The sequence below is a fragment of the Malus sylvestris genome, chromosome 11 (genome assembly GCF_916048215.2).
Source record: "Malus sylvestris chromosome 11, drMalSylv7.2, whole genome shotgun sequence".
NCBI lineage: Eukaryota > Viridiplantae > Streptophyta > Magnoliopsida > Rosales > Rosaceae > Malus > Malus sylvestris.
The window spans coordinates 39,427,921-39,451,923 of NC_062270.1; the positions used below are offsets into that span (position 1 = coordinate 39,427,921).

General features: G+C 36.1%; 3 protein-coding genes and 1 non-coding gene across 7 annotated transcripts; 3 read left to right on the top strand and 1 right to left on the bottom strand.

The window, feature by feature from the left end:
- Positions 1–65: 65 nt before the first annotated feature.
- Positions 66–2,293, bottom strand: LOC126589510 (methyl-CpG-binding domain-containing protein 4-like). Its single transcript, XM_050254819.1, has 2 exons — positions 2,140–2,293; positions 66–896 (listed from the first exon to the last, which is right to left on the bottom strand). Exons 1-2 carry the CDS (start codon positions 2,176–2,178, stop codon positions 363–365), a joined length of 573 nt encoding a protein of 190 aa, XP_050110776.1. The 5' UTR covers positions 2,179–2,293; the 3' UTR covers positions 66–362.
- Positions 2,294–4,408: 2,115 nt separating this feature from the next.
- On the top strand, positions 4,409–8,487 carry LOC126590153 (putative E3 ubiquitin-protein ligase RF298). Of its 4 annotated transcripts, XM_050255682.1 has the most exons (5): positions 4,410–4,622; positions 4,702–4,799; positions 4,921–4,966; positions 5,204–7,302; positions 7,674–8,487. In XM_050255682.1, exons 4-5 carry the CDS (start codon positions 5,275–5,277, stop codon positions 8,196–8,198), a joined length of 2,553 nt encoding a protein of 850 aa, XP_050111639.1. In that variant the 5' UTR covers positions 4,410–4,622; positions 4,702–4,799; positions 4,921–4,966; positions 5,204–5,274; the 3' UTR covers positions 8,199–8,487. The 4 variants fall into 4 exon arrangements, with proteins under 4 accessions (XP_050111637.1, XP_050111639.1, XP_050111640.1 ...); XM_050255680.1 differs by lacking the exons at positions 4,702–4,799; positions 4,921–4,966 and having other exon boundaries at positions 4,409–4,622; positions 5,204–6,075; positions 6,169–7,302; XM_050255683.1 differs by lacking the exon at positions 4,702–4,799.
- A 415-nt stretch (positions 8,488–8,902) lies between these two features.
- On the top strand, positions 8,903–8,984 carry TRNAS-UGA (transfer RNA serine (anticodon UGA)). Its single transcript has one exon. It is a non-coding gene; the product is annotated as a tRNA-Ser (tRNA).
- Positions 8,985–17,696: 8,712 nt separating this feature from the next.
- LOC126588419 (uncharacterized) lies at positions 17,697–23,765 on the top strand. The gene is made up of 4 exons (XM_050253503.1): positions 17,697–18,696; positions 22,521–22,728; positions 22,954–23,083; positions 23,177–23,765. Exons 1-4 carry the CDS (start codon positions 17,822–17,824, stop codon positions 23,440–23,442), a joined length of 1,479 nt encoding a protein of 492 aa, XP_050109460.1. The 5' UTR covers positions 17,697–17,821; the 3' UTR covers positions 23,443–23,765.
- The last annotated feature ends 238 nt before the right edge of the window (positions 23,766–24,003 follow it).

Sequence of the window (24,003 nt, forward strand, 5' to 3'; positions counted from 1 at the left end):
TACAAGTGTAAACAAAGACTACATATCACTCGAACCTTTTGATGCGAAAAAGAATACACGAAAAATCGAAAAACTAGGGGCATTTCGATTGATTTTCCTACATAAAACAGTACCAAAGTAACAAAACACGATGGAAACACAAGAAATACAACTCCGCAAGTATCATTTTCGGATCCCTTTCAGAAATAGACCGAAGACATTTATCCGAGCAACCTAGCAGCTGAAGTACAACAGAATTCCAGCATGAGCGCGGCTGGAGTGTATCAAAATTTCAACGCGCTATCAGGACGGACAAGAGACATCATTTCTACACAAAGCAAAACCTCGCAACAAAATTTTCTCCGGTGATCTTTCAACATGAGCTACTCAACATCTTCTTTACCAGTGATAACAGCACTTTGATCCTCATTCTTTTTCTTTTTAATTTTTTTGCGGCTGCTATCAGAACCCTTTTTACCAAATATCTCAGGAACGGTGTCTTCCATTACCTTTGGGGCTGCGAAGTCGAAATCTGAAGCGGATATGCCTTCAAACATGGGGTTTTCTTTTAAAAACGCTGCCACCTGATTTTGTGATCTCAATCTTTTCCCCTTGGGTGTAATATAATACGCATCCAGTTTGGAATAATCTTTTCTAACCACCAAGTGCCTCTTGAAACCTTCTGGGGTCTTCGGAAGGTCAGGCTTATCAATGACCCAGGTCCTAGTAGCATTGTACTCAATATCGGCAACATCGTCACAAGTCACACCAGATTTCTTGTTGCAATAAAAGGGTTGCGTACTGATTTTGCTCCTGATTTCCTCAAACTCTTCTTCTGAATGAATCACTCTCCATTTCTTGCACTCTGCACATTGTGCAGCATATACATCAATCGAACTTGTCCCTATATTTGGTTTCTGTCAAGAGAATCCAAATGGATTTAGCACATTCAAAGATTTAGTCATCCAAATCACAACTGGATGCAAAACCCAACAATATCATTTCATCAAACTACTCATTGAAATGAAATTCAAAATCCTAAAAGAAGCATACGTACCAAATAGCATACAATTATAAGAACACAATAGAAAGTGCGCAATGTATCCCAACCCCAATTCAATGTTATGCCAGAGCTCGTTTGAAAGTGCTTTTAAAATGGCTGAAAACGCTTTTGGTAAAAATGTTTTTGGAACCAATCCTCAGTAAAAATGCAAGTAATATTAGAAAAGCACTTTAAAGTGCTTTCTGAAAGAAGCACATAATTGATGCTTCTTGCAGAAAGCACTTAGTACTTTAGTAACCCAATAACATTTCTCTAAAAGCGCTTTCAGTCAATTTAAAATCACTTCCAAACGAGCCCTAAGGCTTCTCGTTATGAGCATTCATCTATAATTCATGTCATCATGCAATAATCGTAGTTACTCCAACACCAACCCTCTTTCATGCTACGCTAATTGCTAAAGGCTCCCTGGCATGAGTGCTATAATCACAGTTACTCCAAACTGAACTTCTTAAGAATCTCACCGAATCTCTGAGCTAAACACTTTCAACAACATTTATGCAGTAAAAACAACAGATTGCTCATCACTTGCCAGTGAATTGAAGAAGCACATTTAACACATAAATTACACGCATGCTTCGAACAAGTTTCAAAATTTAAGATCTAAGCTTATATGATAATCCATCCCTCTTAACAAAAGTTCCATAATTCTATCTTTGCTAAATTTTAACATTTTACTGACATTAAAAATTTAATGTGAATTGGGTCAATTAGCACTAATTCCTCAGTTAATTATTCTTCAAAAACTCAGAAACCCAATTCCGATGAGCAATTCCCAATGACATGCAGAGCCTTTTCGAGCTCGATTTCTAAAGATTTTCCATCTGGGTTCCGATGAAAAGAAAATTCAAGCACAAACTAATCTGGAAATGCAATCATATTGAGCTGGAATCAGTTTAAATTTATGTTCTTTCAGCTCCCAAATTACTAATATAAATGAAAGAAAAAAAACCTTTTATTTTCCTCTCAGTTTCTTTCATTTTCCCGCGTTTTCTCGGAAACCAAACAGACCACGATTTTAAAATTTCACCGGCAACGAACGAAAATCAGATGAGATATTGACGAGGGTGAAAATATTGGATCGAGGATTATATTCGTACCTTGGACGACGACGTTTTAGTCGTTTCTCGGCCGTCCATTTCGTGCTTCGCCGGCTTCTGAAAAATTCTCTCTTTTTTCCGAATCTTGCCGAACAGCCCGAGGAGGAGGATGACACCATATGTGCCCAATTCGGTTCCTCCGTTTATCTTTGGACCAGAATGACGGTTTTACCCTTCAATTGTCCACATCTTGTATTAAAAATTAAAAATAATAATGAATTATGACACAAGAAATGTTGCATTGTACCACTTAATACTACGGTTTAGTGGTATTCTTCTTCACGTGTAAGTGAAAGGTTTTAGGTTCTATTATCACTAAATGCGAATTTGAATCACATTGTTATTAGCTCAACCTTAGTCCGCTCTCCCACCCCCTTAGTTTAAATAATATTATTTATTAAAAAATTGTTGCCTTGTATCAAAGGGTGTTGTCAATTTGATTTTCAGAGGATAACAATCTTTTTTTTTTATATTTCATTTTTTTTTCAAACCCAGAATGCGTGAGTAGAAATTAAACACTCTATCCACTAATATATTAGACTACATGCGAAAATTCATTTCTTTTGTAAATGCACCCACATCAAAAAAATGATTTGCTTCATTTGGACTTAATAGAGATTATATTCCAAAATCATAATTGCAAGAAATTATTTTTTAAAATCAAATTAATAAAAAATCAAATATTTTTTAAACTCCACAATTAAAACAATATACAAAATAAGTCAAAAAGTAAAAACCAGCAATTACTATCCTTAAATGATCATTATCCAATAGTGTATAATGGGGATACCGTTTAATTATTCTGGTAATGTCAGGTACATCAAATTTGCAAATCAAATAATGTGTCACTAATAAGAAATAAACACATTAATCAACACTTAAGTAATAATTCAATCATAAGCAATCACGTCATTTAATTTATGAATTATAATTTAAAATTTAGCTTCCATAACATTTAATTTTCCAAATTTGTATCTCGATATACATGGATGTGAAAAATCAAAAATGTTAACTCTCCAAATTTATGTTTTTGCTTATGCTTACTCTAAATTAAGTTCATTTGGTCCCTCAAAACCTAACATTTACCAAAAATGTTGACTTTCGAAATTTGTGTTTTTGCTCATGCTTACTTAAATTAAGTTCATTTGGTCCCTCAAAACCTAACATTTACCAAAATGTTAACTTTCGAAATTTGTGTTTTTGCTTATGCTTATTGTAAATTAAGTTCATTTGGTCCCTCAAAACAATTTTGAAGATTGGTGCCCATGAATACTCCATATATATCACCATTGTCGACACCACAAGCACAAACATCATCACTCACTACCACAATGACACACATATCCACACTTAAATGGGTTTCCGTTTAACTAAATGGGTCTTTTATGTACAACAGAGATTTTCGACCTTGAATTTAGCGTTTCGTTCCATTATATTTGGAGGAATAAAAGAACTATAAACTTGTCATGATTTAATTATCCAAAATTTAGTGTTGGCTTTCATATTTGTTACTTAACAATGCACAAGTGCATGTACCTAATTATAAAATTGACATTGAATGTGGTTTTCCCATTCTACAAGTTAGTGAAAGTCCAAGTCATCCACTCAAACAAAACCAAAGAATCCATTAACATATTCGTTTATATAATACAATTTAATTCGTGAAGTCATGAATCAAAAAGTTACAAACAAAAAAGAGAAGAAACCAGGACGATCTCAACTACCCTTGAATTAATATATTTATTAATTCCGTATATTAAATTAAAGGTTGTAATAAATGTAGAGGAAATCAATAATTTACGTATTAAAATACATGGATTGACTGATTAAAATAACGCATGAAGTAAACTATTATAAAGGGAAATGGTTGAGTTGAGTTAATTAGCATAAGTTGGTGTTTGACAATCAAAAGAAAATTAACGAACAAAAACAAATGTGCAGAATAACAAAAAAAAACTTAAATGAAAAGTTTCCGTTATTGTTCATTGTAACGAAAAATTATATTTTTACACTAAAAAGTCAATCTTAGCACTATTCAATTTACCCTTTATTTTTTCATTTTCGTTAAAACTCAAAATTTTCCAAAATTTTTCATTAATTTTTTCATAAAAAAAAAATAATATGCGTGTAAAAATCGCTACCCTAATTAATACAGGGTCTATATTTTATAACTTGTTCTATATAAAAAGCGAAAATTGGGCCTAAAGATGCCATGTGCGAAGCAAAGGATCAATTTTATTTGGCTGTGTGGCTCCTCTACACCAAACCATCTCCGTTTGACCCAAAAAATAAAAAAATAAATAAAAAACCCAAAACCCCAAACGCTTATTCAATATTCACTACGGAAGCTCACTCTCTCTCTCTCTCTCTCCCTCCCTCCTCACTTTCTCTCTCCTCGCCGCTCGCCCCCAACTTTCTCCTCGTCTTTATCGTTACGCTGCTACTTTTTTTTCCGGCGACCCAAAAACCGCAGCGCTCGCCCGGTACGCCTCTTCGATTTGGGTATAAAGTTCCAATTTTTATTTATTTCATATGGGTTCTTACTTTTGCTGTGTATGTTAGAGATTTTGCACCCACCGGGATCAAATTTTGGTGGGTTTTGTGAATTGGGCATCAAGTTTCTGACGCTTTTGGAGAAATGGGTTGTCGGTGATGTTTTGGTATTTCAATAGTTGGACTTGTGTGGCTGCATGCGTTGTTTGATTTCTGCTGGGTTTAGCTAATTGGGTTGTGCGGTTATCTGTTTGTTCTCCAACTTTCTTACGATTTAAGTGCTTTCAGGTGAAGTGCTTCCTGTGCCTATTTGTTCCGTCTTAGTAGCTAAGAGGTATGAAATTTGATAGTATTTCGTGTTAATTTTTAATTGAACTTGAAGAAGGAGGGATGCATATCTTGCTTGTGATTATTTATTTGATAAATCGAAGAATTTAAATTTTAGGGATTAATTGTGAAATATTTTAGAATATGATTGCACATTTCTCTTTTGACAAATTATTTATTATTGTTTTTGGTCAAGATTCTCAGTTTTTGTTTATTTATTTGTTTTGTTGGTTGGGTCGTGTAGGGTTAATTGATTTAGAATCGACCGGTGAAAATACTGAGGAGTTAGTTCTTGTTGTTCGTAGTAAGAAAAAAATGGTCAACAGTGGTAACCGGAAAGGCCGAGGGGCATCCTTAGGAACAGGAAGTAAGAACAAGAGAAAATTAGCTGACCCTTCTCCAGAGAATGCAACTAAACCCGGTTCGCCCCTAACTGTAACCTCTCAGAGTGAATTACCTTCGGAGGAATGCCAAAAATTGAGTGACAATGAGTCGGCGGAGGCTGGGGTGGTTCAGCCCAAAGAAGAAGTGGAAGTGGGAGATTTTGAGTGTGCAGATTGGGATGACCCAATTGTGTGCCAGCTTGAAGAACTATTGCTGTCTTATTTGCAAGCAATTTTCCGGAGTGCAATTAAGCAGGTAGCTGAACATGGGTACAGTGAGGAGGTTGCTGAAAGGGCTGTTTCGAGAGGTGGCCTTTACATTGGCGGTAAAGACCCTCTAGAAAATATTGTTAGTGATACTCTGGAGTTTCTTAAGACAGAGAAAGATATTGATGCTTCAAATGATCAGTTTGTTAATTTGCAGCACCTGGTGGAATACACAATGCTAGAAATGATCAGTGTGGTTAGGGAGGTCAGGCCATTGTTATCAGTTGCGGAAGCAATGTGGTGGCTGCTGATATGTGACTTGAACATTTTGCTAGCCTGTACATCGGAAGGAGATCCATTTAGTGCTCTTGGTTTTGAAGAATCCTCTGATTCTTCTTCTCCCCAATTAAGCTTAAAGGCAGACGAAGCAAATTCCTCAAAGCCACCACCTGCCCATGCTCAAAAGAATCCTCCTGAAACACTCAAATTTGGAAGTTTCCGTAAACATTCTCATGCACCCGAAGAGGTAACTTCTGAGAAAGATAGTTTGTCATCTATGCTAGATAGTCTGGAAAAATGCTTAGGATTCACTGGTGAAAATGTCCAATCAAAATCTCAGACATCTACCTCTGAAGAAAAGTCAGGAGCTCTAAAGGGGCGCACCAAGAAAGAATTAGCAGCACTTCGGAAGAAGTCCTACCATATGGATCGAAATTACAGCGCTTATGGGAAAAGAGGAGGCTTCAAATCGGGGAAAGTCACAATTGGTGGTTTTGTTCTGGAGAAGAGGCTAAAGCCTCCTTCTGAAATTCCCGGAGAACAAGCAACAGTTGCATCCTCAAAGTCAAGTGCCAAAGCTGGAGCCACCATTCCTTCTTCTGATGGAAGACATCATGCTTCAACCAAGATTTCATCTGCTTCGCTAGCAACAGGTGGCACAGTAACATTACCTATATCTTACTTGCAACCCGCAGATCCCAAGCTTTCCCAGAAGTCTTGTTTGGAAAAGAAATCTGGACCTAAGGCTAAGACCCCGGCATCCCCCAAGAATCATGATTGCTGTGCTGGCTTGCCATGTGATGACAAGTCTCTAGGAAAGGATATCCCAAGAGATGAGATTGATGAGCTGTTTTTGAAGGCAGTTCCTCAGCTGAAGGATCTTGTTCCTCTTGATTACTGTGCTGGCATCCCATATGATAAGTCCCTAGGAAAGTATGTCGTGCAAGATGAAAAGGATGAGCTGATTTTGAATCTAGTTCCTCGGCTGGAGGAGCTGCAAAATAAACTAGAAAGCTGGACTAATTGGGCCAATGAGAAGGTCATGCAGGTTTCGCATAGGCTTGGTAAGGAACGACCGGAACTTAAAATACTGAGGCAAGAGAAGGCAGAAGCAGAGAAATTTAAAAAGGAGAAACAAATGTTGGAGGAGAACACGGTGAAGAGAATCTCTGAGTTGGAGAATGCATTAAATAATGCAACTGACCAGGTTGAGAAAGCTACCTCTAAATTCTGTAGGCTTGAGTTGGAGAATTCCACTCTGAAAGAGGAATTGAGTGCTGCCAAAAGAATGGCTATAGAGTCGGTTGCACGTAACCAGGAAGCAATAGAGAGGGAGCAGAAAGCACTGAAAAGGGCCCAGGTATGGGAGGGGCTGAGGAGCGCATTGCAGGCAGAGCTTGAGACAGGAAAGAAGAAGGTGGCTCAACTGCAACAGGATTTAGGCAAGGCAAAAAATGTCCATCATCAAATCGAGGTATGCAACTTCAATGTGTAGATATAACAGTTACCTTTCAAGATTATGTTTTGTGAGCTCACATGTGGGATACTGGTGAACAAGGGCATAAATTCATGACAAGAATCGTGGGGCCTTGTTTTTCAGAAAATTGTTTGCTTGCTGGGCCGCTAAGTCAACAGTTGTTCTCACTGAGCATAATAATTAATAAGGAAGCTAGTTTTTCAGAGTGAAGAAATAAAGAAAATTTAGTAGAGAGGCAAACACACGTGTAATACTAGCTTTCTTCTATTCAATTTTTTGCTGGTATAATTTTATGGCCCGTTGCATATTTGGTAATATACATTGCTGTTCTGGTTGTTATTTCTCACTAGTATTACTAAATTTTACAGGCTAGATGGAAAAGGGAGAAGATAGAAAAGGAGAAAATACTTGCGCAGGCTGACTCCATAAGAAAAGAAAGAGAACAACGTGAAGCTTTGACAAAATTGGAGGAGGACGGGATCAAACTGAGCGCAGAATATGATATGCAGGAGTATATGGAAGACATTAGAAAAGTCGAGAGCAAGTTATCAGAACTTAAGTTGAAGTCCGACTCCTCAAGAATTGCAGCACTAAGAAGGGGAGCTGCCGGAAGCTTTGGAGGTTCCCCGTCGGACAGAAAAAGAGGGCTGGCAACAAAGGGAAATCAAAACGCTACAAGCTCCAAGAAGGTAAGGAATTCGCCGGATTTGAGACAGGACCGCGAGTGTGTGATGTGCCTATCTGAGGAGATGTCAGTGGTGTTCCTTCCGTGTGCACATCAGGTTGTTTGTGCAAATTGCAATGAGCTTCACAAGAAACAAGGAATGAAGGATTGCCCTTCTTGTAGGACCCCGATACAGCGGAGGATCAATGTGCAGCATGCTCATCCTTAGCGTGTAAACTTTCTAGCGAGAACGGTGACCGGATCAATGGAGGAGACAGTGCTAAACTCATTCCTGCTATATGGTGGGAATTTGTCCTCCTTTCTCTTCTGGGTCACAGTTCAAATGGTTTAGCTCCAAAAAGATACAGATACAGATACAGATACATAAGAGTTTGTAAAGGGTAGGAAGTTGGTTTTTTCGTTTTATGAAATTTGCCTTCTGCAGTGCCCCTTCATTCTGTTTCTTTTCAACCTGATTTTTCTGACCTAAAACAAATAAAAATAACTTAATTGTTACAGTTTTCATGTCGTTTGGCGCCCGGAATTGGGTTGGATTGGAAACACTTTCGGTACTGTTCACTTTTAACGAAAAATCACATTTATACTTTTACCTGTCACTATTTACTATAGCTTTAAAAAGAACTTTTTGTTAAAAGGGAAGTTTTTTGGGATTTTTCGTTAGTTTTTTTAATTTACTTTGAAGGAAGAAATAAAGAATTTTTTTTTCAGGATGAACTAGAATATGGATTTCTATTCCTGCAATGGAAAAAAAAAAATCATTTACCTCTACCTTCGACATATCTCGAATGTTATGGATTATTCAAACTAATCGTCGGCAACTCGCCACAGAATTTTGTGATCCTATGGGGGAGCAATTGATAAAATATAGAGCTTTTAATGTATTTTACAATATTTGAAGGTAATTAACACGAAGTCGATATGTCCGAGTGGTTAAGGAGACAGACTTGAAATCTGTTGGGCTTCGCCCGCGCAGGTTCGAACCCTGCTGTCGACGACTTTCTTTTTATTTTATTCTTTATTTTGGTTTAATTCTGCTCTACATATTTCAAAGCCTCAAAATTTCCTATCAGCAAGTTAATAATTCCTTCTTATGAAATTATTTACTTACAGAAAAATAACGCTCGTATCAAAGAAGAAGACATCCCGTCTTAGACCTAAAGTCAAAACCAACGTTTTTAGAAACCACCCACACTTTTTAACCTGCACTATTTGAAAGCAAATGCAGAAGATTCATCCAAAAACGTTGAAACTAACTTCTAATGGTAAAGAGCGGATCGCGAGGTTTCCTTCAAACTAAAAACTAGAGGTCTTGGATTCGAACCCGTTGCTGGTCTGGAAGCCAGACCTGTGATCATGGGCTGAAATGCCCTGTGAGTCTTCCCAGCCCCCGAAAAAGATAGATAACTGTGATTTGCCATCAGTTGTCCTCCTTGGAAAAAAAAAAAATCGATCGGTAACCTTCCTTGTCAGAGCACACTCACTTCAAGCAACGTGAAATACATGATCTAGTTACTACAATGGACCTATAGTGAGCATTGATGAAGTAATCAATTGGAAAAATTATGATGTCTATAGAAAAACCTAATAAAGCTAAGGTGATTCTAGTCGATTGAAATTTTGGGTCCAATATTATGGCTCTTGTAGGCATGAGGTAGGCTCTACGTAAAAATGAAATTACTTTAGAGTACTACTCATAATTTTGGGTGTCTTCAGTGCTACGCAACACTTAATGTTATTATCTTAAAAGTCTCTGTCTTGCACCACTTATGTCCCACCTAGGCACTAAACGGCTGATCACCGTTTCGATTAATCCCTAGGCGTTTGAAAATTAAGAAAGGGTATCTAGATCTGCATGGGCGCCCATCGAGCTCACTTAGGTCGCGACTCTCACGTAGACAAAAAATAGATAGTTTTCATTTCGCAATTTATTTTTTCAACAAATTGTAAGAGAATTGTTTAATTTTTGGATGAACACTCATTATATGTTTGTGCCCCATGTTTTCCATATGTTCTAATACTTAATAATTCTTGACATTTTATTTTGCAATTTATGTATCCCAATACAATTATGTATTTTTTAAAATATAAGTAGACATTTATTTATATGTTATTTAATAAATTTAATTCAAATTAAAAAAACCGCATAGGCACTAGACCCTTATCCGCCCCCCGACTAGCGTCTAGCACCTTTTAGAACCTTGTTAAAGCTACATGTGTTTTAGTTGTTAGATTTAATTTCCACAACTATTAAATCTTTTATTTTCAATCTCATCCATTCATTTTCCGCACCACTCAATGTTTAGTACTATTTAAAAAGGGAATTGTTATTATTACTCTAAAAATCTTATTCTACACTTCAAACTTTCTATATTAAGAAAGAAAAATACACTTATAAAAAATATAGAATGAGATTTTTGAAATGCAAATAACATTCTCTTTTAAAAACTGCAAATCTTTGGGGCATCTGGCAATGTGAATTAGGCTTCTAAAAATACCCATCAAATTAAAGGTGGGAAAAACAGCATCCGTACACCATTGAAAGCTCTGGCCATAAATAGGCCAATGATTGGTTCATTTTCTCATAAAAAGCTACCTACTAATTGCACCAACAGGATCCTCTCCGGATCCTTTTGGTGAGGATCCTAGAAATCTGTTAATCATGTTTGTTCATCTTACAACGAGTTAGTTTTTATCAAGTACGACTTATATTTAATTTTAAATAAAAATATTTTAAATAATTTCTAACCGTATGATGTACGATGAACGGATACAATTTACGGATCCCCAGATTCTCACAAAGAGGGTCCGGATTCCTAATTGCATAGCATGATACAGTGCCAATCAATATTTATTCTCTTACACAAGAATATTGAATATATTTCTTGATCTGACACTGAGATGTATTTTTTCGTCATGCCAATTTCATTATAGTTTAACTTCAACATTTTAAGCAGACTCGAATTAGGTCAGTTGATCATAATAGTATGTTCATTCCTCTTAATTACACGATATCATCAAAATAAAGTAATTTAGAGTATTAAATCGTCGAAAGAAACCCTAAAGCCCAAACCGACCAGATTGACCCGCTTGGTTTGCCACAAATTCAGTAATTGCCTAATTTCGTTCGGTTTTGTAACAGAATTGATCTAGTTGGATGTCGAACCGGTTTTCAAAATCGAGAGCTGTCGGTGCAACATAACCGGCCGAAGTCATAAAAAAATATGCCAAAACTCAAAAGAGCCAGGAGTATTCGGACCCCAAACGTTTGGCACCAAACCACTACAGCACCTTCAATGCTATGTCATATGCATGATGAAATTGTGCCCAGAAGGTAAACCCTACATGCATGTTAGAGAGACCAGTAGCCAGCTGACCCTCTGCTAAAAACCAAAACTGAAAAACCCTACTTCCCATGATCTCTAGCAGACAACAAGAACATCTTTAATAATTCCACATTCACGCATCTCTCTCTCTCTCTCTCTCTCTCTCTCTCTCTCTCTCTCTCTCTCTCTCTGTACGTAGGAGAGACAAGGACAAGGGGAGGCACTCAGATATATATTCTCACTGATCGTTTCCGTCTTTCAAAAGTGAAAAACCTAAAACTGCATTATTTGATATCAGTGTTTTAAAAACAAGCCTTTGAGGCGCGCCTAGCTAGCTGGCCTTCGAGGCGGGGTAGTGAAGAGATGCCTCTGCCTAACGAGAGTAGACTTAAACTGGCCCTACTCTCGCTAGACGCCTGAGGTGTTAGTTGGGGCCTCTTTTTTTTTTTTTTTTTTTTTTTTTTTTAAGGTTAGGTTTCTCTCCAACGGTGAAGAAACTTTTTACTTGATTGTTGATTATTCTACAATAATGTTTGATTTCGACTCTATTATTGATTATATTATAAATATATATAATATATATATTAATAATTTTAGATCCCGTGAGATTTTACCTCACACCTTAAGCCTTTCTCCTAGGCGAGGTATTCATAAAATGCCTTGACTTCATCTTTGCCTTTCAAAACGTTGTTTGATATTGAACCATCGAAAATGCTGTTATGTTTCAGTGTATCTAAATGGAAAAGAATGATATGAATGATGAGAATTATACGTGGGGACATCAGAAAAGAGCTGTCTATTTACTGAAAACATAGGTGCGTACTAAGTGCTTACAGGGTCCATGGCCATGCAATCGGCATCTTTCTTGATGCATCAAATCCAGCTAGACCCACCCCTTTAATTCATAAATTAACAAATCCCCAACTTACCTAATCTTTTATACATACATGTATGTAATTACCTGTGCCTCCCTACCCTCATTTAATAATTCTTCCATCTTTCAGAGAATGCGGATTCCATTTTTGTCAACATTTGTTGTCCAGCACTCTTGGCTTTTCTGATATATTGTCACCATTTTATCTGTATTTTGCAGGCTGATACCGTTCTTAGTCAAGGGAGTGTCTTGTGGAGGAGGGAACTCTATTCTGGGATATTTATGTGACGGTAGATTAAGCAATCAACCAAGCACTGTTATGAATTTTAACTTTTTCACGTATTGACAAAGGTATTTGAGTTGTAGGTAAGGCAATCTCCAACCGAATGGTCCAGAGGGTCAAAGGGCCGAAAATAGCCTGAAAACCGTCTCAAACTGAGTGCTAAGCTAAAGGGCTCATGGCCCCCACTGGACAAAAAAGGGCCAAATGACCAATTGGCTGGCCCAAAGCAGCCAGCTAGCCAGCCCCGGGCTGGGCCAAAATTTTCATTCTTCTCGTTTTCAGGTATTGCCCCATATGTCAACTGCTCACAAGGTGATATATATCTATATATAAGGAATTTCACCTTAAGAGGCTTATGACCAAGGAAGAAAATATCGGTAATATCGGAAATATCGGTAGTTCGAAAACACGGAAATATCGATGGAAATATCGGGATAATATCGATATCGATAAAAATTACATGAAAACCACGGAAATTGTAAGAAAAACTTGGAAATTTTAATTGAAACTTTGCAGGATGTTTATTTAGTCAATTATCTATTAGTTTATCACAAAAAATTGAAAGGAAATGCATTGCATGATGGATTTAACATTATCAAGTTGATTATATAGCGAGCTGACAAACATTGTGAGTGTAGAAAATATGTAATAATTAATGAGAGAAGTCTAAACACACCATAATCATTTATATATAATGAATTAGTACAATATTTTACACTTTATACATTGCACGGTAAGATACATGAGTGATTTAGTACCACATAGAGTTCCTATGAGGTTCAAATTTTTCACTATCTTCATCATCTCTATGTGTAGAGTAAGTGTATTGTGAAGAGTAGTCAGCAACCATGGCAATGGTTTTCAAGAACCAAAACCCAAAAGTCAATAGGAAACCGAATACTTCGGTATTTTTCGGGATTACCAAACAAATGGGATTTGGAAACCAATCCCATATCGAAAATTTCGGTATTTTTCGAGATGGGATTCCCGAACTTCAGGATGGTTTTGGTTTGGGATTTTTCGGTTTGGTTTGGGATTTATGGGATTTTTTTCCAACCCTACCATGTAAGTCACCAAATAAAAAATAGAAAAATTAAAAACCACATGCCATTGACTAAGTAATTAATTGACACAATTTAAAATATAATACCACAAAAAATTTGGAATATGTGCAAATTTGTTTCTTGTAAAAAGAATTCAAAACAAAACCATATATATAAATATTTTGGCATATTATTGCAACAACATAAGTGATATGGTGGTTAAGGCGTTAAGGAGTTAAATGGGAGGGGTTCGAATCCCTCTAGTTTCAAAACTAAGACTTTACAAACAATTTTAAGTTATTTTTGGATTTCATATCGCGATATTATAGCTAATATCGCAATATTATCGATAATATCGCGATATTTTGACGAAAACTCATTGGATAACTAATATCTTCGATATTTTATTCCATGCTTATGACTCATTTGAAACTCTTTTAAAATGGCTGAAATCGTTTTTGTGAAAATGTTTTTGAAACCAATCTTTAATAAAAATGCAAGTGAATTATGGGTAAGCACTTAAAGTGAATCTTGGAATAACACTTAAAGTGCTTCCTACAAGAAACACATAATTGGTGCTTCTTGCAAGAAGCACTTGAAGTGCTTTTGGAATCCAAAAACATTTTTTAACAAAGGCATCCGAGTTATAGGTAAGTTCTTCTCGTTTGTAGGTCTTGCCTCATTTGTTAGCCTCTCATGAGGTGACACGTACATATATATAAGGATTTCACCTTAAGAGACTTACAATTCATTTGGAAGTGTTTTAAATTGGTTTGAAAGCGTTTTTTGTGAAATTGTTTATGAAGTCAATCTTTAGTAAAAATACAAGTGGATCTTAGATAAACATTTGAAGTGAATCTTACAAGAAGCACATAACTGGCGCTTGTTGCAGGAATTATTTTAAGTGATTTTGGAACCTATAAACATTTTTTCTAAAAATAATTTCGGTCATTTTAAAAATAATTCCAAATGAACCCTCCTTAGTCAGGCCAAGATCCTTAGAATTTATGTACCATGTCAAATATTTGACCTGTTACTTTGTCAAATTGTATTAACCTGACATCGAATATTAAACAAGAGAATTGGCTTAACGATAATTTGACAACATAACATGTTCAACAAGAAGGTGATGTTCTTTTCGTATGTGTATGTATACGTATTACGTTACGTATACTTCAAGAATAATGGGCCTTTTTTAGATTTTATGATGATGAGAAGGGGAGCCCACGGGCCCTACACACCACCCCGTTCTCAAAATATTGGGCTCCACTCCGAGCAGTCCAGCTCTCATTAGGTGAGAAATTTTTTAATGTGCTGGGAATACAATTTGATATAATAAGTGTCATAATATAAGTTGTTGAATTTTATTTTATTTTTTTAATTTTCAACCAATTGTATTATTACAGTTGGTATACGGGAGGGTATTTCCAATACATTCAAAAATCTCTCCCACTAGGCTAGCACAGGAGAGTTGGATACGCCGGATTTCAGGTGACGTGGCTTTCGCAATAAGAATCCTACTTGCATTGCATGCATGGTCTGTGGTTGTCGGGTTCTCAATTTTCATATTAATTTTTTCTTCCCTCTTTCAAATAATAATTATTTACATTTATTTTTCTATGGTTATTATTGGACGTCGTTACTTGAAAAATAATTAACATTATCTTAATCAAAATCCCAAAAACGACATTGCTCTAGAGTCCAATAAACAATTAGGCAGGCTATATACAAATAGTAAAAATGCATCACCATTTCTTTCTTTTCCTGGAGCAGTTGGGAATAGGATTGTAGGATTCACCTTCTCGAAACATTTTTGTATGGAATTGGAATTAAATATAATCACGTGGTACAACATGTCACATATTACGGACGATACAGTTGATGTATCTCATTTTGAAGTATGCATTCAATCTTTTATAGTGGTGGTTATTTTGGTTTTTATAAAGCTTAGAGCCAATTTAAATTTGCTTTTTAGGTTTCTATTTGAATAAAAACATATTTTCAACAAAAAAAAATATGGGATCTTGCTTATCACTCTAATTTCTTCAAAGTAACAACATTGGAGGCATAACTTGGCCAACTAAATATTAGTTATTTGAAAATATGGGACGAGTTGACAGGTGCACACAAGAGGCAGACCAGTTGACCCAACTCAAGGTCCAACTACGAGCTTTTTAACTGCAGCAACTTAAATATTAGTTATTCGAGTTGAAATTATCGCGGTTGCTGGCACTAGACTTGCTCTTCAATGGATCCTCGTTAAGAGATTTAGATTGTACTCATTCCAATTACCAGACTTATAAAGCCCGATATTGTTATTTTTGTTTCACTGCCTCCTCGTGTCAAGATTAGGTAATTTGCGCGCTTGCTACGTTCCTTAGATGTGTTAGCTATTTCTCAGGCTTTCTCTCCGAAAACGAACCCTAATTCCCCATCCCCCATCACCACCATGGTAGGCTACTATCCTACCACGAAAGTTAATAGGGCAAATATTTGAATAATGCATCGCTAGCACGATGGATGTGCGATCCGTCGAGTTATCATGAATCATTAGATCAACGGGTAGAGCCAATGTTGACCTTTTATCTAATAAATGCATCTCTTTCAAAAGTTTGGGTTTATATATACATTAACTCTAGAATTACTATAGTTATCCGGATAGCAGATACCATTAAACAAACTATAACTAATTTAATGAGTCATTTGCAGTTTCACTATTTGATTTTTTTCATGCTTACACATGCATGACTTAGGTATCGTTTGGTATGCAGACGGGACATGACGGAACGGAATGGGATGGGACAGGACGGGACGGAATGGAGAGGGAGCAAAGATGCCCTCGGATGGAAACAAGGAGGAAGAAGAAGGAGACGAAGAGGTTATAATTTTGTGTTCCACGGATGTGGAACGAGTCGTTCCAGGGTGGTGAGGCGAAACGAAAATTCATCCAAAACTCGTCCCGTAGAACAGCGCGTTCCACCCGTTTTAGGCGCACCAAACGTGAGACGGAACGCCTCGTCTCACTCCGTTTCGTCCCGTCCCACGTACCAAACGGTACCTTAGGTACCGTTTGGTACGCAGACGGGACGGGACGGGATGGAACAGGACGGAACGGATGATGTAAATATTGAAAAAGATAAGGAGAAATTTTGTCATAAAATGTTATAAATTTGTGTTCCACGGATGTGGAACGAAAAATCAGCCAAATTTTGTCCCATTGGACAACCCGTTCCACAGTTTTTAGGCGCACCAAACATGGGACGGAACGGCTCGTCCCGTTCTGTCCCGTCCCGTCCCGTCCCATATACCAAACGGTACCTTAATCCACACATTTTATAATGCATGGCTTAGTTATAACTCGTTATTGTACTTTAGTTCGACATAATTATATGGCTCGAATCTTTAGTATTCTCTTATTTATTACATGTGTCTACTATTCTCTAAAACAACTTGAGCAGTGGCCTACACTCTATGTTTATTTACTTGGTCGAATAGAAGTCATGAATTGGGTAAGGGAAAAAGTAATGTGATTCGAACTATAGTCCTCCTAGTTTATTTGATTCTTGATTTTTCAAGTATTTGATTACGGATTTCAAGTTAGATCCCGTCAATTCCATATGTGAAGAGAGCTTAGAAATTGGAATGATTTCGATACCCATATTTTAACGTACCCAGGAAACTGAAAATCAAAATCATTTCGATTTCTAACATCAGTAAGTATAAATGTGTTATAAATTAAACTAAGGGCTTTTTTACTTAACAAAAATGGAAATAGGAAAGAATCAGAAAGTTTAAACATAAGAGAAGTAAGAAAAGGGAATCATATCAACTAGTCTCCTAATTAATCTAATTTTTTATTATTAGGTATTTGATTACGAATTTCAAATTTTTTGTTACACTTTTTCAAATTCCTGCGTGTAGGTAAACGCAAAAAAAAGTTAAAAGCGTCAAATAATTCCGTTACCCATATTTTAGTAAACGCAAGAAACTTAAAAATCAAAATAATTCTAATTCTTTTTTCTTGTAAATAAACATGCCCTTCACCGCTAATAAATGATTCAAACTTAAGTGCAAAGACGAAAGCTATTGGTGCGACTAACTTAGGGTAAAATCATCATGACTATGGTTGACTGCCAAATGTCACCCACCCATTTCTCAGAAGACTCCTTCAAACATTTTCATCTCACACCAAAACAACCCTCACAGAGCCACAGTTGAAAACAACTCTGCATCTTCCCTTCTCTCCAATTCCTCCCTTTAAAAATCCCCACGCTCTCTCAAACTCCCACCAACAAAAACTCCACCACAATGCTAAAAATCCTCAACAAGAAGCTCCTCCGCCTCTGCTCCCGCCTCCGTTGGCCGGCCCGCCGCCGTTCCCGCCCCAAAGTCGTCATCAAAAAGTTCGGAAAAACAAGCTCCAGAAAATCCCAACCCGAAAATGAAACGAATGCCACTCATGCGTCGGCGGCAGTACACCCCAATACCGACTCAAAACCAGAGCGGCCGATTCGAGTGGCGACTTTCAACGCCGCTCTCTTCTCAATGGCGCCGGCGGTTCCGAAAGCCGAGAAATTCGGGAACTTGGACGGCGAAAATGGAGGTAGTAGCTTGAAGCTTCATAAGCACGTTAGTCGAACAAAGTCTTCGGGAAGCGAACGTCCGAAGAGCATTCTGAAACAGAGTCCCCTGCATCCGAATTCAATGAACAATTCGGATAATCTCACGAAACAGCAGAAGTTCTCGAAATCTAAGTTAAGGGTTTCTATCAATCTGCCGGATAACGAGATTTCGCTGCTAAAAAACCGGCAGTTGAGCTTTTCGGAAGGCAGAGCAAAGGAAGATGCTTTTTCTCCGGTCACCGGAAAATCTCCTCTTAGATCGTCGAGCGTGAGATTTTCTGGAGTTTTAAGAAGTGGGGCTGCGGCGGATGGAGATTTGTACACAAGTCATCGGACGGTTCTTGAAGTTTTGAGAGAGATGGATGCCGATGTTTTGGCGCTGCAGGATGTGAAGGCGGAGGAGGAGAAGGATATGAAGCCGCTGTCTGACTTGGCGGCGGCGTTGGGAATGAATTACGTTTTTGCCGAGAGCTGGGCGCCGGAGTACGGCAACGCTATTTTGTCGAAATGGCCAATTAAGCGGTCCAAGATCGTCAAAATCTTTGACGACACCGATTTCAGGTTAGAAATTCTCTGCGCATAACGTCTATTCGTTAAAATATGAATCTCTATTCCATAGCCGAACTATTAACTTGACCAAGTAAATTCTCCATATATTAACAGTTTATTAAATTACGATGAAAAAAAAAACAGTCTATTAAATTAATAGTTTATTAAATTACGAACGTCCGTTTTGTAGCCGGATTATTAATTTCTCATTAAAATCCTTTTGTCTTTTGATAGAGATAATGATTATGCTGCTTTTATGTTGACTAATTAAAGTGGTCTAATTCCAAAGCAAATATCTTTCATTTGAATGCAAAGTTTATGGTCCCAAACTTTACAAAAAACAAATTTAAAGACATTTTCACTTGTTTTTATCCCTTCATTTTCTTTCATAAGGTCATCAATTATTATAAAGTTCCAAACTTTAGTACAAATTACAGTCTAAAATTATTTGGGTAACTTTTCAAAGGCCAGGGCATATTTGTCCATATCAGAATTGGAGAGATTTTTTTATTGCTCGGTACACAAGTGTCATAATACAAGTGATTATATACTTGAAAAAAAAAATTGAACAACTTTTATTATGACAATATACTAAATCATATTTTCGGCACACTAAAAAATTTCTTTCAGAATTGAAACCTGTTTTCTAAATAAATTCGATGGTCTATCTGTTTATGTGCTTGAATTGCCTGTCTGGGATATCTTTATGTAGTAGGTAGAAACTTTTGGTGTTTTACTGGGTCTGTAATTATCTCAGTAACAGCTGTGCTTTGCAGAGTTGTCTACCAAATTTGCAAATTTTTAATAGGTTTTTTATTCAAAATGATCCCTGAGATTTGCATTATCCATAAGTTTGGTCCATGAGATTTAAAATCAATAGAAGTAGTCCTAAGATTGTCCACCATCCATGATTTTGGTCCTTCCGCTGTAGCTTTTGGCCGGAAGTTTGGGCAATTTTCAAAGCTTCGTAACTCAATCGTTTCTTAACCAAATTCGACCCATAATATATCAAAATAAAGATAGGAAAGTGTAGAATAAGATTATATTTTATTTGGAAGCCCAATGATTGCCGGAGATAGTCAAAAATAGCCTCAAAGTTGACTGGTTCGAGGGAAAACTGGAAAACTTGCCGGAAACTCTCTGAAAACTGGGTAACTTTTAAACGTTCATAACTTCTTCAATACTCAACGAAATCAAGTGATTCAAAAACGAAAATCATATTTCTCAACGAGAAGAAGAGAATGGTACCTTTTTCAACGGCTAACTCGTTGTGGTTTGGCCGAAAATGGCTCGAAAGTGGCTGTTGAAAAAACGAGTCAGCAACTTTCGAGCCTTTTTCCGGCCAAACCATGGAGATTTAGCCATTGAAAAAGGTACCATTCTCTTCTTCTCGTCGAGAAGTATGATTTTTGTTTTTGAATCACTTAATTTCGTTGAGTATTGAAGAAGTTATGAACGTTTAAAGTTTATCCAGTTTCCGGCGAGTTTTCTAGTTTTCCCTCGGACCAGTCAATTTTGAGGCTATTTTACGACCATGTCCGGCAACCATTGGGCTTCCAAATAGATATAATCTTATTCTATACTTTTCTATCTTCATTTTGATATATTACGGGTCGAATTTGGTTAAGAAACGATTGAGTTACGAAGCTTTGAAAATTGTCTAAACTTCCGGCCAAAAGCTTCAGCGGAAGGACCAAAATCATGGATGGTGGAAAATCTCAGGATTACTTCTATTGATTTTAAATCTCATGAACCAAACTTATGGATGATGTAAATCTCAGGGACCATTTTGAATAAAAAGCCTTTTTAATATTATCTTTTGGTTTTTCTAGTGACTTCCACATTCATTCATTCAATTTCAACTGACCGAACACACGTTTGTACCTAAAATTTCGAGTTTACAAATATAACTGTTGGTTGAGAAGTTAGTTGAGATTGTACTTGATGGATTGGAACTTGGAACCAGAGAAAGAATTGCATGCATTATTATCTAATGAGGTTTCTTTTGGGAAAGGTTTGAAATGATGGGAAAATCTTTTCAGAAGGCCTTAATCCTACTTAGCTAACCTTAAGCCCCCTTTTAATGAAAGCGAAATATCTCTGTTAACAAGTATTAAAAAAGTAAATGTTTGGTGAGCATCGCATTGGTGTCCCTGCAAGTCTGCGATATAGGTGGATTATATTAATTAAATAATTTGCATGATTGAGAAGGCAGCATTCCCCTTAACTGTTTGTGATTTATTTTTTCGGAGTAAGATTTTCTTCTCCCCCGCCGGTCCCTCCTCTCTCAGACATATAATTTGCATGATTGAGAAGGCAGCATTCCCCTTAACTGTTTGTGATTTATTTTTTCGGAGTAAGATTTTCTTCTCCCCCGCCGGTCCCTCCTCTCTCAGACATATATTTTGCATGATTGAGAAGGCAGCATTCCTCCTTAACTGTTTGTGATTTATTTTTTCGGAGTAGGATTTTTTTTCTCCCCGGCCAGTCCCTCCTCTTTCACTCTCCTCTTTTTCTTTATCTCTTTATAAAGAAATCAACATCAAATGTTTACGTAGCTTAATCGTAATCATTCAAATATAATAAGACTGGTAGGGAAAAAAATTATACTCTTCTTTTCTGTTAGCAACGAGAACATCATGATTAGTGCCAAGTTAAATCATTAGGTGACTTTGGATGTGGTCCCTATTTATGAACATTCTTTAATTGAAACCTTTTTGGTTTTCATTTTTTTATTGAAGTTCCTGAAATTAATACAATAATACATTTCTATGTAGGTTATTATAATTTTAAATTAAAATTTGATATTTGCAGTTACTTATATTAATGAGATTTTAAATAAAATCCATGATTTGTGGGATTGAAAATATTAAAAAATAAATTATACTTGTATAAAAATTATAATTGATCTTAATGACATGATTTGTCATTAAGATAAATTATATTTAAATAGAGCCCATGATTTGTCATTGCTTATATTAATGACATTTTACATACAAAAATTGGTAATATTTATATGATACATTTTATACAAAAAAGGTGGTACGTTTTATATGAAAAAATGGGTACATTTTATATAAAAAAAAACAATGGGTACATTTTACATATAACAAAGTGGTACATTTTTAAAGACAAATGGGTGCATTATTAATAAATTATTGGTACAAATAAAAGGTTAAAAAAAGAGTACAAATAAAATTTTTGAAAAATATGGACACAAAAAGAAATTAATATATAGGTATAAACTAAAACTGAAAGGAAAATTGGTACAATTTCAAAAAAATGTTGCAAATTAAAATGGGTACAAACTAAATAAAAATATATGATACAAAATTTAGCCACAAATATATATATCAAATGTAACATTTCTAACTCTAAATGAATATTTTTAGAAATAAAATTTAATATCATGACATTGTAAAATATTTTATTATTGAAATTATTAATAACGTTTATTAAAACCAGGGGACCTTGATAAAAAAAATTGAAAATGAATAAGGTTTTATTCAATGGAGTTGAAAAAAGAGGGATGAGAACCTAATTTCTCATAAATTCATTTAAGTGAAAATCAGGCATAAAGATGAATGTAGGTTACTCTTGGATGGTTGCTCTTTTGCATCTATGTTCAAGTCTTCACTTGAATGATCATAATTTAGAATATCATTTGTCATCCAGAAATATGTTGATTTAGGTTAGGTCAGTTAGTCAAGACAATGTGTCAAACTCCTTACATTTGAGTTGGAGTCTTAATCATGTAAAGTGAAGTAGTTTAGAATATTCTCGTGTAAGGCAAAAGATTAATCGAATTTTGGGTGCTTGATGAAAACGACACACAGGAATGTCCTGAAGGCCACCATTGATGTTCCTGAAGCTGGAGAAGTAAACTTCCATTGCACCCACCTCGATCATCTTGATGAGAGCTGGAGGATGAGACAGATCAATGCTATAATCCAATCAAGCAATGAGCCCCATATCTTGGCTGGAGGCCTCAATTCTTTGGATGAGTCAGACTATTCTCAAGAAAGATGGACTGATATTGTAAAGGTGAGACATGATTACACTTCCAAATTATCAGAAATTCTCTGTGCAGAACATCCGGTTTTTATCAAAAGGACCGATTTTGTATGGATAGCATGTCTATCCATTTTGTCATTTACATCTAATCTATCAATATTTTCAGCAATTCGTTCTTTAAAAAAAAACGTCATGTTCAGAGAAGAACTGTACAAATTATATACTTAACAACCCTTTAATTTGTTTTGGCTGCAGTATTATGAGGATATGGGGAAACCAAGGCCTAAGGTTGAAGTAATGAGATACTTGAAGAGCAAGCAATACACAGATGCTAAGGACTTTGAAGGAGAATATGAGTCAGTAGTGATGATTGCCAAAGGCCAAAGTAAACCAACTCGAAACCCTAACATTAACTTATTAACTGGTTTGCACTTCAGCACTACTGTTTTCTAATGCCTAAATTTGTACTTTGACGCAGGCGTGCAGGGAACATGCAAGTACGGAACGAGAGTCGATTATATATTGGCATCTGCAAATTCACCTTACAAATTTGTTCCTGGATCATACTCAGTGTTTTCTTCCAAGGGAACTTCAGATCATCATATAGTAAGAGTTGATGTGGTAAAAGTGGATAACTGTGCTGAAGAAAATAACACCAGAAGAAGGCAGGTGAAGCAGAAAGTTACCAAGATAACAAACACTACTTCTCCATCAAAAGGGCTATGGAAAATTCCACGTATATGAAGAAAAAACACAGATAATAATTGACTTTTACTTTTGACGGTTTAGGTTTAGGGTTTGCTTTGTTGAAGGAAGGGCAGGTTTTGGCTTTGGATCTGCTTTTATCTCCTACAGTTAGTAGAATATTTAGTGTCTGCATGGCTTGTTGGGGATAAAACGTGCCAAGGAAAAGGTGAAATTTGATTTGGTTGGTTCGCAATTTCTTACTTCTTCAAATTGTACAGCAGAGTTATAAAGTAATATATTTTGAGAGTGATTTCTTTGGGGTGGTACCATCCATACGAGAAAGACTTGCATCCTCAAGGATTGAGAAACTCTTTTTGTAATACCTTGTGTTCTACTCACAATATTTTATGCTTATAATCGAAACTTTTTATATTATAAATCACTACGCAAAGATTATCTCTATTAAAATCAATTAAAATTAAAATCGTTTAGTCATCGATTTGAACTTCATAAAAACCAATTGACAAGTTCAATAAAAGCTTTACAAACTATCTATTCATTTGCTACAATTTATTAACTAAACAATCTTATTTTTAATTGATTTTTTTGTAGAGATTA